General features: G+C 39.3%; 2 protein-coding genes across 5 annotated transcripts in view; one reads left to right on the top strand and one right to left on the bottom strand.

The window, feature by feature from the left end:
- Positions 1 to 15,396, bottom strand: part of Ctnna1 (catenin alpha 1) — a 132,766-nt gene that overhangs the window by 32,457 nt on the left and 84,913 nt on the right. The gene's annotated exons all lie outside the window — the stretch shown is intronic.
- Lrrtm2 (leucine rich repeat transmembrane neuronal 2) lies at positions 5,580 to 10,628 on the top strand. The gene is given in 2 exon segments (NM_001109469.1): positions 5,580 to 5,977; positions 6,312 to 10,628. Coding segments are annotated over 2 exon segments (1,548 nt in total). The 5' UTR covers positions 5,580 to 5,973; the 3' UTR covers positions 7,856 to 10,628.

Below are 15,396 nucleotides of genomic sequence, written 5' to 3'. Positions count from 1 at the left end.
GTGGGGCCATCCATGGCCTGGTGGTCCTGGGTTCTATAAGAAAGCAGACTGAGCTAGCTATACATAGCAGACCGTAAGCAGCACTCCTCCAGGGCCTCTGCATCAGCTCCTGCCTCCATATTCCAGCCCTGTTTGAGTGTCTGCCCTGACTTCCTTCAATGATGAAATTTAAGCCAACTAAACCCTTTCCTCCTCAACTTGCTCTTTGGTCAGGATGCGTCGTCACAGCAGTAGAAACAGTAACTAAGACAGATGTCCAAAAATTACATCTAAATCAAACTGAGCTAATAAACTCAAAGTCTCAGAATGTTCCTCAGATATTCAAGTTTTACTTTAAAAAAAAAAAAAGTCTCTCTGAAGTCAACAACCTAGAAGTCCATCATTGTTTCTAGCCACATCTGAGAGGTGTTTTTATATTCATTTCTACCAGAAATTCCCCAAGCTGAAACCCAAAGGTTGGGCTCACTGACCTCATAACAGCTTAATCAAACCTCAGTACCCAAGAATTTCCTCAAATCGGGTAGAAGGGTTTACCATGGTTGTTTCGTGAAAATCACATCCATGACCTGACTTTCTGAGATTACAGTGACACAGGAACACTCACTTTAACATACCCCGACAAAACCAATTTGTCTTGTTACGGTGGGAACAAAAATTTATGCCTTAGTCATGTGAGGCCAGGACAGGGCCAGGGTGGCATTGTCACTACACTCAGGAGGCAGAGAAGACAGAGCTCTGTGAGATGGAGGCCAGCCTGGTCTATAGAGAGAGTTCCAGGACAGCCAGGGCTACAACAACAAAACCAAACCGAACAACCCTATCTGACCCTTCTAGAATGTTCTAGACAGAGTGCTTAAGTCAGTGTTTCTTTGTTGATTGTTGCTTGTTCATTTTTGGTATAATGAGTGAGTTTAGGGTTCCAGGGTTCCAGCTAATCATGTAAAACATAATGGGAATATCACACACATACACCTTCACCACTTACTATCTTGATAAAAGTTAGAGAGATTAAGGAGTTAGAGTACTTGCTGTTTCTGCAGAGAGCCCAGGTTTAGTTCCCAGCACCCACATAGTGGATAATCACTATCTGTACAGTTTTGGAGGATTAGACACCCTCTTCTAACCTCAGTGGGCACAAGGTACACACACTTGGCTCTGTTTTGATCCTTGGTACCATAAAAATTAAGTAAATTAATTAATTTAATTTGAAATTTTTCTCAAAGAAGGTTGTTTCCAAGCTTCTGACACCAATATACATGCTAGCCCCTTTAAATTTAGCCAAATGGGTTAGACTCCACTAAAAGTCAAAGAGATGCTAACTATGAGATTAGTGAGTCTGAGCCAGTATCTACCCATAATTCTAGTCTGTGTAAAATAGCTCTGCATAGCTCACGTAGGCGAAAAATGTGTTTAAATCAAACATTATTCAAAATAGAGAGGGAGAAACCAGTAAGGGCAACCCCCAAAGTTGGCTGTGTTTCAAAAGAAACAAAGTCTGCTATACAAGGAAGGGGTGCTGGGGGTTGGGGGGTGGGTTGCTAGGCTGAGGGGGAAAAAATTAAAAATGTAGACCGCATAACAATGAGACTTAAAAGACAGTTTTTACTATTTTTGTTTTGATCTTTATATGTATAGTACAGAAAGAAGAGCCTCGTGCTAAGTTTAAGTAGACTTCTGCCCAAACACCTATGGAAGATCCTCACTTCATTTCCAATTCAGGTGCATCAAGCCAAAATTTATCACTAAATTCATAGCTCAGGACAGAAAATAACTCAAACATTAAGAAAAGTAGGGTTTCATATTATCCTGCCACCCAAGAACAAATTCCAAACTATATATGCTTCCAAATAAGATATGCCCCATTATAAGATAATAGAATGAGGATACTACTTAGTGTAACCAGTTTTATCAAGCATGTTTGCTAATGAAAGAACTAAAAGATTTCTAAAACTGAAAACAGGGAAAAAGTCATGGATCTCAGAAAGGACCCGAAGCAGCAGAAGCAACAACACCAGGGAAATAACCAGGTTGTATAATATAAAGCAAGTATGTGATATAATGCACATGGTGGAGACACACACACACACACACACACACACACACTCACTCTCTCTCTCTCTCTCTCTCTCTCTCTCTCTCTCTCTCCCCCTCTACCCCATACAAAACAGTATAAAGCTGTTACTTAAGAATTAATAGATCAAAACAGGAGAAATACTGAGAGCCAGGTAATACAGCATCTTTACACAGAGAGTTTCCAAGCAGTGACTAAGACCTCAGCGTGGTTTATCTCAACATGATGTTTAGGGTACCTCTGTGTACCCCTCTGATGTTGGGACTTTATTCTTTAGAGTTGGACACAATTAAAGAAATGTTTTTGAAAAAAATATAAAGCTCATAATTCACCATAAAAGAACAGAAAGTTTCAATAAAGAACAGAAAGCTTCATTTACATATCTGTATGTCACTTCAAGTAATTTTATCCACCCATATATTAAAAACCACACACACATTAAAAACAAACTTTCACAAGGAAGAATGTAGGTAACTCTAACCACTGCTCACTAAATTTCCTTAAAACTATTCTATGGGGAGTGCTGGGTTAATTCACCTCCTCTACAAAAGTCAGAAGTGCTGTCCAAAAGTGTCGCTCACTTGCTACTCTTTACAGAGGACCCAAATTTGGTTCCAAGTATCCACATGGCAGTAGATAACCACCAGTAACTCTAGTTTCGGGGGGATCTGACACCCTCTTCTGACCTTTTCAAGAACAAAACGTACTCATGGTTCACATACATACATGTAAGCAAAGTAAAACAAAAAAAATTTTTTTAAAGAAAGAATAATGGTATCCAGTTAGAGGGAGGAAATATGAATATACCAATGAGACCTGTGTGTGTGACACTCACACACACACACACACACACACACACACACACACACCAATTTTAAGGTAAGTAATCTTGTCCACAACCTCATCCTTCAAAACCCAAAAAGTAGGTAGGTAAGAAAAATGACTGCTGAGTTGGAAAAAACTGTATTTCTCAGTCATTCTGATACAGCAAAAGTGGAACTGCTCACCCCTTCAGAGTATGGTGGCAGGCCTACTTGGGAGGCTGAGGCGAAAGGATCTGTCTCTAACTTAAACAAACAAGAATAGGCATGATTTTCTATTGCATGTCTGAGCAATTTCTCTCCCTCAAAAGCTGATGTAAGAACAGAGATAATGTAATTTGAATAGTTTTAGTACACCAGGTACATCAATATAATTTGAATAGGTTCAATTTACTAGTACACAACAGTAGGTCAAGCAGACTAGAAATCAGAAAGGAACTTAAGAGTTCTCAGAGTTTAAGAGTAAGGGAATACCTTTCCTTTTCATTGCTAATCATGCTTCACTAAATCCAACTGACTCATATGCTTTTCCTAAGGTTATTTTCATCAGAATGTGGCTGACTTCAATAAGACACCGACAACATCCTAAGGTTTTCTTTCAAGTAATAATAACAGCGGTGACAACGACAAACCATTAGTCTCTCTGCCTTCCAACTTTTAGGACCAAGCTCAGAGTAAACTCTGTTTATGAAACCTAGGCTCACCGACTCAGTAGGATCTGATTAAATTTTATCCATGGGGGTGGGGGGTGGGGTGGGGGTGAGACCAACAGCAACAATGCCATCTACAGAAAGACCTAGGTTAAGAAACACTAGAGTACAGAAAGGTACTATAGAAGGATCGAGGTCAGTGTAAGAGTGCCTGCCACCTCAGAGCTAGCATCATGGTGGCATACCTAATAGCCAAGGTGGCTCCTGAGACTATGAGTAACTTTAACTCAGATAGTGAGTGGTAGCTCTGTAGTCTGACAATGTCTGTACAGCCTTCCCTCTTGCCTCCCTTCAAAGGTATCAGATGTGCAGTGTGGTTTGAAGACTTTACCGACCCATCAAAGTATTGCTGGCTGCCTTCTCTCTCATCCTGTATAGGCATTCATTGCCTTCAACAAACCTCTTACACTTTAAACCCATATTGGGGTCACTTTAAAAGAACTAAAAAATATATATATAATAATAACAACAATAATAATAATGCATATTTACATTACTAGAGTTCCAAGAAAATCTTTATGCATGACTCTAAAGGACCTTAGAGACTTCTAGTCATTATCAGAGTTGCCATATTCTAGTGCAGAAATTGTATTTCTTTCTATAATGATGTCTTAGAAGTCACCAGTGGAATGAAATCCTCAGATCATCACAGGCCAGTGATATGCCTGTTTCACAGATATCCTCAATAGCTTTCAGAGTTCTGCTCTCAGATTTGAAACCAGACTCACTGACAGTAAGTGGTAATAGTATGGGGAAAATAAGTTCATGCAGCCAGTTCACGAGACAAGTATGTTTATAAAAGGCAGATCCTTAGCCTGGCTTGAAAATAAAGCCCTGATTCATGCTAGACACATCTTCTGCATTTATATAACACTAACCATAAACATTCATGTCTGAGAAGTTATCTAACAGGGAGAAGCAAGAATTGTCAAGCAAAAACAACCAAAACAAAATCCGACTCCAATATTAATGTCTTTCCATATTCATGAGAAGAATTCAACAAGAGCCGATATGAGATTCAAAGTCAGTTCATAAATGTACCAGTAAGAGATGGTATGCAAATGCTATTTTGATGTTACAACACCCAAATCTCAACAGTAACTATGGCTTTAAGCTAAGGAATAGGTGAGATGCTGAAGTAGAAATCCTGAAAACTGTCAGAATCAGGCACACTGCAATACTTGTTCAAAATTGTCTCTGTTCCACTGTTAACATCTGGGTCACGTGTATAAAAATCAGAGCCTGCTCCTCTCCTCTGGTAGGACATCCAAAGATCAACTCAGCACTGTTTTCCAATCAGTGTGGTAATAAAACATTGTTATATAATAAGCAGAAAAGGATTAGAATTCCCTTGAAATTCTCAATGGAGGGGGAAAAAAGCCAAAATTGTTTCTTTTTGAAGCTATTCCTCTTTGTTGTGCTTTATAATGTTAAGTTCTTAATGACAAAGTAACTAAACCCACTTAGTTTACCAACACAGTCAGTCACACTTTGCTTTTTACCAAGCATGACAACAAGGCAATTGAGCAGCTTTCCAAACCACCAGAGCAGAGGCGTACCTTGCATAGGCTGGCATTAAATCAGCACTTCATAAATCAATCGTGCCCATTTAGATGGTCTCTATGCAGAATCGGCAGTCTAACACTAGCTCTCACATGCATTAAAAATCATCACTCTGCTAGTCCAACTCACTGTTCAGACGGGTCTTCTTGAATGCAGCATTTATTACAACCTCATTGTTGCTTCCTACACTGAAGGAATACCAAATTCTCAAATCAGGAGTTCTTCTTTCTCAATTTATTGTAAACAGGGGGTCTTGTAACGACCCTGACACCGTTACAAAGCACAGTGCTTTTTAACAGTAAAGCTTCTGGAAAACCCAAACAAAAGACACGTCACTGGGTGACGTCAGCCTATATACAGTTCTGTGTGGTCGCAGCACATAAGCAAACCCATTCTTGTGCCGTTTCTCGGAAAGCTTTTCAGTAAATGCACTCATGCTGCTCCAGAAGCTCTTCTCTGCAACAAGCCGCCCATCTGCCATCAACAAGTTAAGACCGAGAGAACTAACAGCTGCGGGAAGGAAAGCCTGAAGCTCTGGTGATCGGCGGTAATCAGGGGGAGGAAATTATTAACTTATAGTCAAAGCTGATTAGGGGATCAGAGCACGAAGAAAATGACACCAATGCTTTCCAGAGGAATATCCTAAGGAAAAGCCAATTCTCCCTAATAGACTTGAATCTTACTTGAAACGCTCGGGACGCAGAAAGCAGGAAACTGGTCAAGGCTCCTGCATGTTAAGCCTTTTACAGACTCACTGCGCGGAGCCTGACAACCTCGACTGAATGCAGCCTCCAATGTGCTCAGAAGAATGGGTAAGTCCCTGCATTTCTATGGCTTGTTCAGTCAAAGAGGAATCACGCTTTTATAAATATAAGCCAGTGAATTCCCGTTTTATGATGCAAATCATTTGGTTCGGGATTTTAAGATTTATGTAAATGGATATAACATTTTTTAAAGGGACATGTTTTAATCTCTCTTATACATGGTTTAAGTTGTGTTTCAGTCTACAAACAAGGTTAATTTTCTGCAGTAAATCAAAAATGTTATATGCAGTGAAATCTTTCATTATGATGTTGTTTTTAACAGCGCCTGTATTCTGCTGAAACATATCCTATCTTCTTGTTTTCCTTAAATTATATTCTGCAGGCTTACATTTCAAGTGGCCATTAGGGGCCCCTATGCTGGCAGCAATATATGCAATGAGTGTGGTATTAAAAATGCTGCCTGCCCTGGGTATGGCGTGTCCACCTAAATGCCGCTGTGAGAAGCTGCTATTCTACTGCGACTCTCAGGGCTTCCACTCAGTGCCAAACGCCACAGACAAGGGTTCTCTGGGCCTGTCCCTGAGGCACAATCACATCACAGCGCTTGAAAGAGATCAATTTGCCAGCTTCAGTCAACTCACCTGGCTCCACTTAGATCACAATCAAATTTCAACAGTAAAAGAAGATGCTTTCCAAGGACTATATAAACTAAAGGAGTTAATCTTAAGTTCCAACAAAATATTTTACTTGCCAAACACAACTTTTACCCAACTGATTAATCTGCAGAATTTGGACCTCTCTTTTAATCAGCTGTCATCTCTGCACCCTGAGCTCTTCTATGGCCTTCGGAAGCTGCAGACCTTGCATCTGCGTTCCAACTCCCTGCGGACTATTCCAGTTCGCCTGTTCTGGGACTGTCGTAGTCTAGAGTTTCTGGATTTGAGCACAAACCGTTTGCGAAGTTTGGCTCGCAATGGATTTGCAGGATTAATCAAACTGAGGGAGCTTCATCTAGAGCACAATCAGCTGACAAAGATTAATTTTGCTCATTTCCTTCGGCTAAGCAGTCTGCACACACTCTTCTTACAATGGAACAAAATCAGCAACTTGACGTGTGGGATGGAGTGGACCTGGAGCACTTTAGAAAAGCTAGACCTAACTGGAAATGAAATCAAAGCCATCGACTTGACAGTGTTCGAGACCATGCCTAATCTTAAAATACTTCTCATGGATAACAACAAGTTAAATAGTCTTGATTCCAAAATCTTAAGCTCCCTGAGATCCCTCACAACCGTTGGCCTCTCTGGCAATCTGTGGGAATGCAGCCCCAGAGTCTGTGCTCTTGCCTCCTGGCTGGGCAGTTTCCAAGGTCGGTGGGAGCATTCCATCCTATGCCACAGCCCTGACCACACCCAAGGAGAGGATATTCTAGATGCAGTCCACGGCTTTCAGCTCTGCTGGAATTTATCAACCACTGTCACTGCCATGGCTACAACTTATAGAGATCCAACCACTGAATATACAAAAATAAGCTCATCAAGTTACCATGTAGGAGACAAAGAAATTCCAACTACTGCAGGCATAGCAGTTACTACAGAGGAACACTTTCCTGAACCAGACAATGCCATCTTTACTCAGCGAGTAATTACAGGAACAATGGCTTTATTGTTTTCTTTCTTTTTTATTATTTTTATAGTGTTCATTTCCAGGAAGTGCTGCCCTCCCACTTTAAGAAGAATTAGGCAGTGCTCAATGATTCAGAACCACAGGCAGCTCCGATCCCAAACACGACTCCATATGTCAAACATGTCAGACCAAGGACCGTATAGTGAGTACGAGCCCACCCATGAAGGACCTTTCATCATCATTAATGGTTATGGACAGTGCAAGTGTCAGCAGCTACCATACAAGGAATGTGAAGTATAATATCTGCTCACCATCAAAAACCACACCAGATAAGTAACCTATTTTACATAGTAGAGGCTACATACACACCTGATTTTTACCAATGGTGACACTAAGCCTAATTTTCCAAATCAAGTGGAGACTTGAGTTTTTGAAGTGTTAAAGTATTTTTAATTTTTTTAATGAAAACATATTTTAAGTGTTAAATGAAGCAATGCTCATATTAATTTGCACTTTTGTTGGAAAGTCTAAATGCTTACTTCAATATAAAACATTTCATGTATGTAATTATATACAATTGTATGTAAACATTTGCGCTAAGGTCTCCATATGTTTTTTTTGTTTTGTTTTGTTTTTTACTGAAAACAGTTCCAAAAGAAGCTACTAAACAAATATAGGTAGGGGAAAAAACCTGTTTGATTATTATTCTCCATCCTATGGACCACTGGCTTCCTACTTAAAAAGGAGATGGCAAAGTTTTCTTGTAAGATAATGTGGTATTTACTCAAACTATAATTTACTGCCAGCATCAGAAGTAGACTTATATGTGTGCTTAAGACTGGTAAATAGTAAACGTTATTCTTTCAGTTTGGCTTGGCTTAATAAACAGTATCTAAGTTACATCATGAAACCAGCACCTTTTATATAACTCTAATAAAACTGGGTGACTCTTTAATATATTTCAACAATAAATCCAAGCAATTATAAAAGGATCTCATTATAATAAATCAATACTAAATAACTACACTGACTTCCTATACAACTCTAGTTTGACTTATAATGGACATGCTGATTTTTCTGCCACTTAGCCTATTATTTTAAACTAGTATTAAATTACCATTTTACTAATTAACTTACTAAATCCTCTATTGTGTAAAAATTTGCATTTGGGAAAGAGAAAAACTGAGTCAACTTAACAATCCTGATATACTCCATCCAGTTTGAAATACATCCCTTCTCATGATTGAAGATGCCTTGACAAACTGTTGAAGCCTCTTCCTTCTGCCTTTTTCTGTTCTTTAAACTTCAAAGATCCAAATTAAAAATAATTGGCTACTAAAGGTGCCTAACCCTGATTTGTTATAAAAAAAAAAAACCACAAAAAATTACTTTCAAAATATGATGTTAAAGCTTGACCTTTAATAAACATACACATTTATTTTAATCGCTACTTCCAAGAGAGGACCAACCTATTTCTGAGGCAAATTTTAAGGCAGAGCTTTTGACACTGACCCCTGCCATCACACAGCAGCGAGTGAAGGCAGCATGAGTGTGAGGGTAAGAACAGGTAAAGGGTGAGAGCCCGGCTCTCAGGTTAGTGGAAGTTACCAGGCAGCAAACGTGATTACGTACAATTTGCACCAAATGAGTGATGCTCAGGGACCTGTATGATATGGGAGGAGACTCAGCAGTGTAAATTCGAACACTCTAATCACAGTAACAACTGACAACAATGCTACATTTTTCATGAGGAACCACAAGTGTTCAATTCTGACTTCTTTAAGTCAAACAATGGCACACTGGGGAGCTAAGACTCAAGTTACCAATCCACATACAATTTTTTTCTACAAAGAAGGCTCCACATATAGGAGAAAACAGAGAATCATTACTTTGATTTCAGAAAGGAAAAGAAAACAAGCATTTTTATATGGAAAAATATCTAAGTCCTTAAAGAAAGACATTATTATAACACAGTATCCTTCATTCAAGGCTGATTTTCTCTCCGGACCTGGATTGAAAATGTTACTATAGACCTAGATTCAATCATAATTTTTCTCCTTTAACACTGAAAAATATACCCACATTCCAAATCTCTTAGCAAAAAGCAAACAATTCAGGTTTCAGTGAAAATGTGCTCTTTTTTTTTCTTTTAAGGTGGGTAAATTAGTTGGCAAAGCCTCAGTGCAGTTCAATTCACTTGATCTTGAGTGGCAAGCATTTCATCTCCTGATAAACCAGACGTTGGGTTCGTCTGAGCGGAGACAGATGCTGGTTTTCCGGCATGGAGCATAGCACACTGATTCCCCACTGAGGAGCTGCATCAGAAGCCCTATTACAAATGAGCTCTGTGGGCTAGGATTTCACAGCTCATTTATCGTGGTGACCACTGCCGTTTGTCAGGTGATAGACAGCTTGTTCGCAATACAGTTTTGAGCATGCAAGACTCCACTGGCCCTAAAAGGATGAGTGGTTTTCATCATTTCAAATCACAAGCAAAATTAATTCAAACTGTGAGTTAAAAAGTAAGAAATATTAACTAGCAACTCCAATTAACCCTAAAGAACATAGTTAGTAAAGTGGATTTGTATGTAGCATAGCAAGCCACTTAGTATCCGAGGAAAGAGAACAGTGCCAAAAGCCACCAATGCAAACTGTGGGGGAAGGGGAGCACATATATCTCTTTCGGTCCACATTTCCTTCCACTTTTTTTCCACTTAAAGCACAGTTGCCTTCTCTACTTGCCTGCAGAACACAAGGTCCCATTTAGTTGGTATGTATTTGCATTGCGGTATCTGTGCTGCCAACTGGCCAGAGTAGCAAAACCATGTGTATGTAGTTCCTAGCCACAAAAGCGAGGTTCTGGGTAGGGTTTTATCTCGTAAGCATTACCACCCAACTTTCCCTCTCCCGTTTTAAGTTAGTGAAAAATGATCATCAGAAGTCAGAAAATAACGTCTCAGAAAAATGAAGTGTAGTTAGGAATCCAAAATTAGTTTGCAACTACTGTTACTTATTTTTGTAGCCTACAGGGAATTCAAGCTTACCTTTCTAAAAAGAGTGGGTTGGTAAATCTAAAAATTCACAAAACTCATATCACTGGCATCAAAAAACAGACACTATTTTTAAGCCAAAAAAATTGTATTACCACATGTAATTCCTTAATGAGTCTAAGTTAATTTCTGTACTAATTCAATGAATGGAATTGACTAAACTTCCTAATTCCACACTAATTATTAAAACCCATCTGCTTATTATAATGCTAGTCACCAAAAGCTAAACCCATCTTTCCAGTAAAGCAATCTCTATGTAGCACTAGTCTGAATTCTGAGATATGAAAGTCTTATTATTTTCTTAAGTCATACTTCCTACACATAAGAAGGGGTGGAAGGGGTGGAGCTAAAAACTTCCTCCCCTCCCTCCCTCTCATATATATATATATGTATAAATAGATAATTTTTAGGAATATTTTAACAGGTAAATTACGTGATAATTTTCCTAATACAGCAATCCAGTGACAGCACTATCGAGTCTATTTGGGACATAATTTTCATATATTCTCAGTTAAAATGCTTGAATCAGAAAAGATGTTTTTAAAAAGATAACATGGGCCATCTATAGATAATAAGCATTTCTTTAGCTAACCTGGGTCAATTACTTTAGCTAATTTGGCGCCTGAATAAGGCCAAAACCAGAAAATGACCATTCACGCGTCCATTCTGCTATTGCAGACATTTGGAATCATCTCCAACTCCTTCAACTAACCTTTTCTTCCTTGAGTTTTAAAATCAGTACGATACATGGAATGTTTGATGAACCTGTGAACACTGAGACTGCAAACTCACAAGTATAGTCCAAACACCTTTGTTCAATTACCTTTAAGAGCCATGGGGGGAGGGTTGTTGGGGGATAGGAAGAAAATACTATTATACAAGGAATTGGGTTGGTGGGACTATAATACAGTGTACAGAAAAGTTTTGTTATTAAAGTTGTGTATACTGTAAAAAACAAACAAACAAATGTCTCTTTGTTTATAATTTTCTCCTGAAACCTGCAAATGCTGACAGGAGAAACCTGAACAGGCATTTGTGACAGAAGTGACATGAATTGACCGTGCTGCTTTTCAGTGTCAAATGTTTTTGCTGAAAAAAGGGCAGCTAATCATTCCTGTCTTTATTTACAAAGGCAGAATGTGGCTATGAAGGGGAAGGGGACACACACAGTACATATAACAGTCCACACTAAAAAGGCAACAGCCCTGCCAACTGGGTAGAAAGCAGGGCTCACAAGCCCTGGGGTTGATTGCTCTTCTCAATCCTTCAGGTACAATATACTACCCCAACCTGAAACAGATGGGAAGCCATGCTGGTGTCTGGACTTAATAAACTGAAACTTGGCCTCTATTTTAGTGGATAGACACCGGGATCATCACTACTCAAGTCTGTATGTGCTAACCATGCTAGACTGGGGACTCACTCTACCCCAGATACTAGCTTAGTAGGTATGAATGAAAAAAAGGAAAGATTGTTTTACTGGTGCATTTTGTTTGGCTAATTACCTACTCAGAATGCTATGCGTAAGCACTGTTAGGGCAAAAACAACCTTGCCTTCTAGGTACCAACTGCCATGAATGATTCACACACAGTTCTTGTGTGAACTTCCTGCTTATCCAGTCCCAAGGCTGACAGAGATGGCATTTACAGTGTATCCACAAGGACTTGAGCTTGGATCCCAGCAACCATGAAACAAGCCAAGTATGTTACATGCATGGTATAAGCATCTTAAACACCTGTAACCCTAACCTAGAAATGGGAAGAGAGAGAAGAAACTGGATCACTGGGGCTTGCTTGCTGTTAGCCTAGCCCACAAACCATTAGCTATAGGTTCCAGAATAAATCCTCCCTCAAAGACGTCAAAGGCAGAGTGACAGAAAAGGACAACCCTCAACGTGTGTGTGTGTGTGTGTGTGTGTGTGTGTGTGTGTGTGTGTGTGTGCGCGCGTGCGCGCGCGCACGAGAGGACGCCTCAACATATCCACTACTGAACTATGTACCCCTCTACATACATGTACACACCTCTCCTTTCCAATACTCAGTGATTCTTTCCCATCAGAGGCTATGAGAGTTCTCAGGGCAGAAACCCAGTAACTACTGAGAGGAAAGGAAGGAAACACAACATACACTTTTTTATCAAGAATAATTGTGTGGACACTAGCTGCCATCAGTAATGGCGATTTTAAATTTTACAAAAGGAGCAAATCTCCATACTTATGGAGCTTAAAATACAGCTTATTGATAGAATTCTTATATTTTAATCTTAAAATTCGCATGTAGTTATACCTGACTTCTCTATCAGATGTTTTAAGACTGCACGGTTAACTAGAGAATTTTCAAGTTCCCATTGAAAAACAAAGAAGGTATTTCTATCAAGGTGGTTCCCACTCTCCTTTTTAAAAGAATGTGTCTGTCCAACCAGGTGGAAGTCTCCGCTTGGACAAAATGTACTATAAACTATCTTTACAGAGAAAGAAGAGAGGAGGAGGCAAAGGTTTCCCCATTCAAGCTTGACCTTCCTCTTCCCCAGCTCTTTTAGAAAAACTTGTAAGCAAATCTTTAACCCCGCTTCACTATCTAAAAAAGACAGCAAAACGTCTTCAAGGCGAGTATAGTAATGAGTCTGAACCTAGCAAGCCCATGCCCTCAGCCCAGTCTGCCGAAGCCTAAGGCCTCAAAGGAATCTGCAAGAAATCAGTACTTGGGAGCACTGTGAACAACTCCTAACTGGCAAAGCCTAGTGACTCGTCTTTTTCATAGGAACCATATTTTAAAACTGCAGAAACAATTCTCAATACCAAACTTCAAGAGACTTTACCTAGAAGAACAGGAAGAATGTACAAAAAGAGGAAAACACCGCACAGTCATTCACAATTGTGCTTGGAGCATAACTCCATCCTTTGACTGTGGTATTTTATAGTTAAAGTAAGGTTACCAAAGCTCCAAGTTGATTTTTCAAAAATGATTGATAAGAATCAATAGTCATCTATATCAGCTAATCTGTTTTATTATTTTGAAGGCCAAAACATTCTTGTGGGGGGGGGGGGGAATGCTGCCAGGTGGTGGTGGCATACGTCTTTAATCTCAGTACTCAGGAGGGAGGGACAGGTGGATCTCTGCAAGTTTGAGGATAGGCTGGTCTACAGAGTGAGTTACAGAACAGTTAGGAATGTTACACAGAGAAACTGTCTCTGAAAAACACACCAACAACCACCACCTAGGCAATCAAACCCACCCTCCCCATCAGGATACAGCTGAGGGACACAGCAGTTGCCAGCATGGGTAAGGCCTGCCTCTCCCTCCCCAAAGTCTTAGCTGTCAAATAAAGATCAACGGGTTGGTACCTGGTACTTAAGGGAGAGGGGGAGGAAGCATAATTTACAGAGACCCTAATTCTATAGAATCAAAAAGGTAGAAGAATAAATTTTTATGTGCATAATGGCTAAATTAGATGCACAATGATTAAAAAGCAAAGATTCTTAATCCCAAAGGGCCAGAAGATGTTTCATAGTCTTTAAGACCATTTAGAAATTAATACAATAGTATGCATGGTTACAAAGATTAAACCAAATCCTAGAGTGTTTTTAATAATCCATAATTAGGGACTAAGCAGCATTGTCAGAACAATAAAACAGTACTTGGCCTTTATCTCCCTAGTGACTAAGGCAACAAAAACAAACCAAGCTTTACTCTGGTAGAGATAGGATTTAGCAGGTGGAGGTAAACCAGCAGTCTGAATGCTGAAGTAAAAGGATAACAAGTTAGACGCCAGACTGGGCAGTATAACAAGATCTTATCTCAGAGCAATCAATCAAAAGAAGAAAAGAATATGGTTTATTTAGAGGAAAGACTTACACGCAAGTCTGAATAAATGGAATCAGATGTAGAAACAATAAGAAGAAATGTTTAGAAAATCAACAGACCTATTCCTCAGGCCAGTTCTTGATAAGCAGCCTACTAGTTCATGCTACATGCTTTGAGACTACCCAAGGCTGGAACCCAGAAAGTCTACAAGAATAAGTAAGTATTTCTTTATTTCTTCCTTATCACATCTCAAATTATGTGTTACCCACACATATACAGGACACCCAGTAAGTAACTAAATACATTTACATTTCTATGTTATTTTTTATTTAGTTAGTTGTTTTTTGAGACAGTCACATGTTATGTAACTCTATGTAAAGCAGGCTACCACCTACCAAACATGTCAGCCAATCACAAAGCCTCAAGTGGGTCAGTGTTCATGACCCAGAGCTTCATAAAGCACCACCAGCTGGGAACCAAGCCAGTTTTACAGAAAAAAGGAAAAACGAAACACAATTTTAATAATGGCCTCAGCTTCAGTGTTAAGAATAATAAAGTTGTATGTTGTCAAACGACTGAAACTCAGCAAAGAGTTGGTGCAGGATTTAAGTACGTGATTAGATAAATGTGCCATACCTTAACAGAACCAAAAAAATGAATATATAATAGCTATCACTGTATTCTTTAGGTTTCTCTCTAAATGTGGTGTTTTTATAATAAGCCTATGGAGGGCAGAAAATGATACTACTGGAATTCATAATATTAGCAACCTAACACAACATTTCTCTCAACAAGACATAGAATGTTGCATGGTGGTTAAGGACAGAAATTCTGGAATCATGCGGATTCAAAATGAAGCACTTCCACTTTGTAGCTGTGGGACCTTACAATAGTCACTGGACTGCTACACTTTAACAGTACCAAGTTCATACTTTCAAAATTAAGATCAAATTACACACAGCTACTTATTCCTGGCACATAGTAGGT

Source organism: Rattus norvegicus, chromosome 18 (assembly GCF_021556685.1).
Source record: "Rattus norvegicus strain SHRSP/BbbUtx chromosome 18, alternate assembly SHRSP_T2T, whole genome shotgun sequence".
Lineage (NCBI taxonomy): Eukaryota > Metazoa > Chordata > Mammalia > Rodentia > Muridae > Rattus > Rattus norvegicus.
Note: the sequence above shows the minus strand (reverse complement) of the source record. Positions and strands in the feature narration are given on the sequence as shown.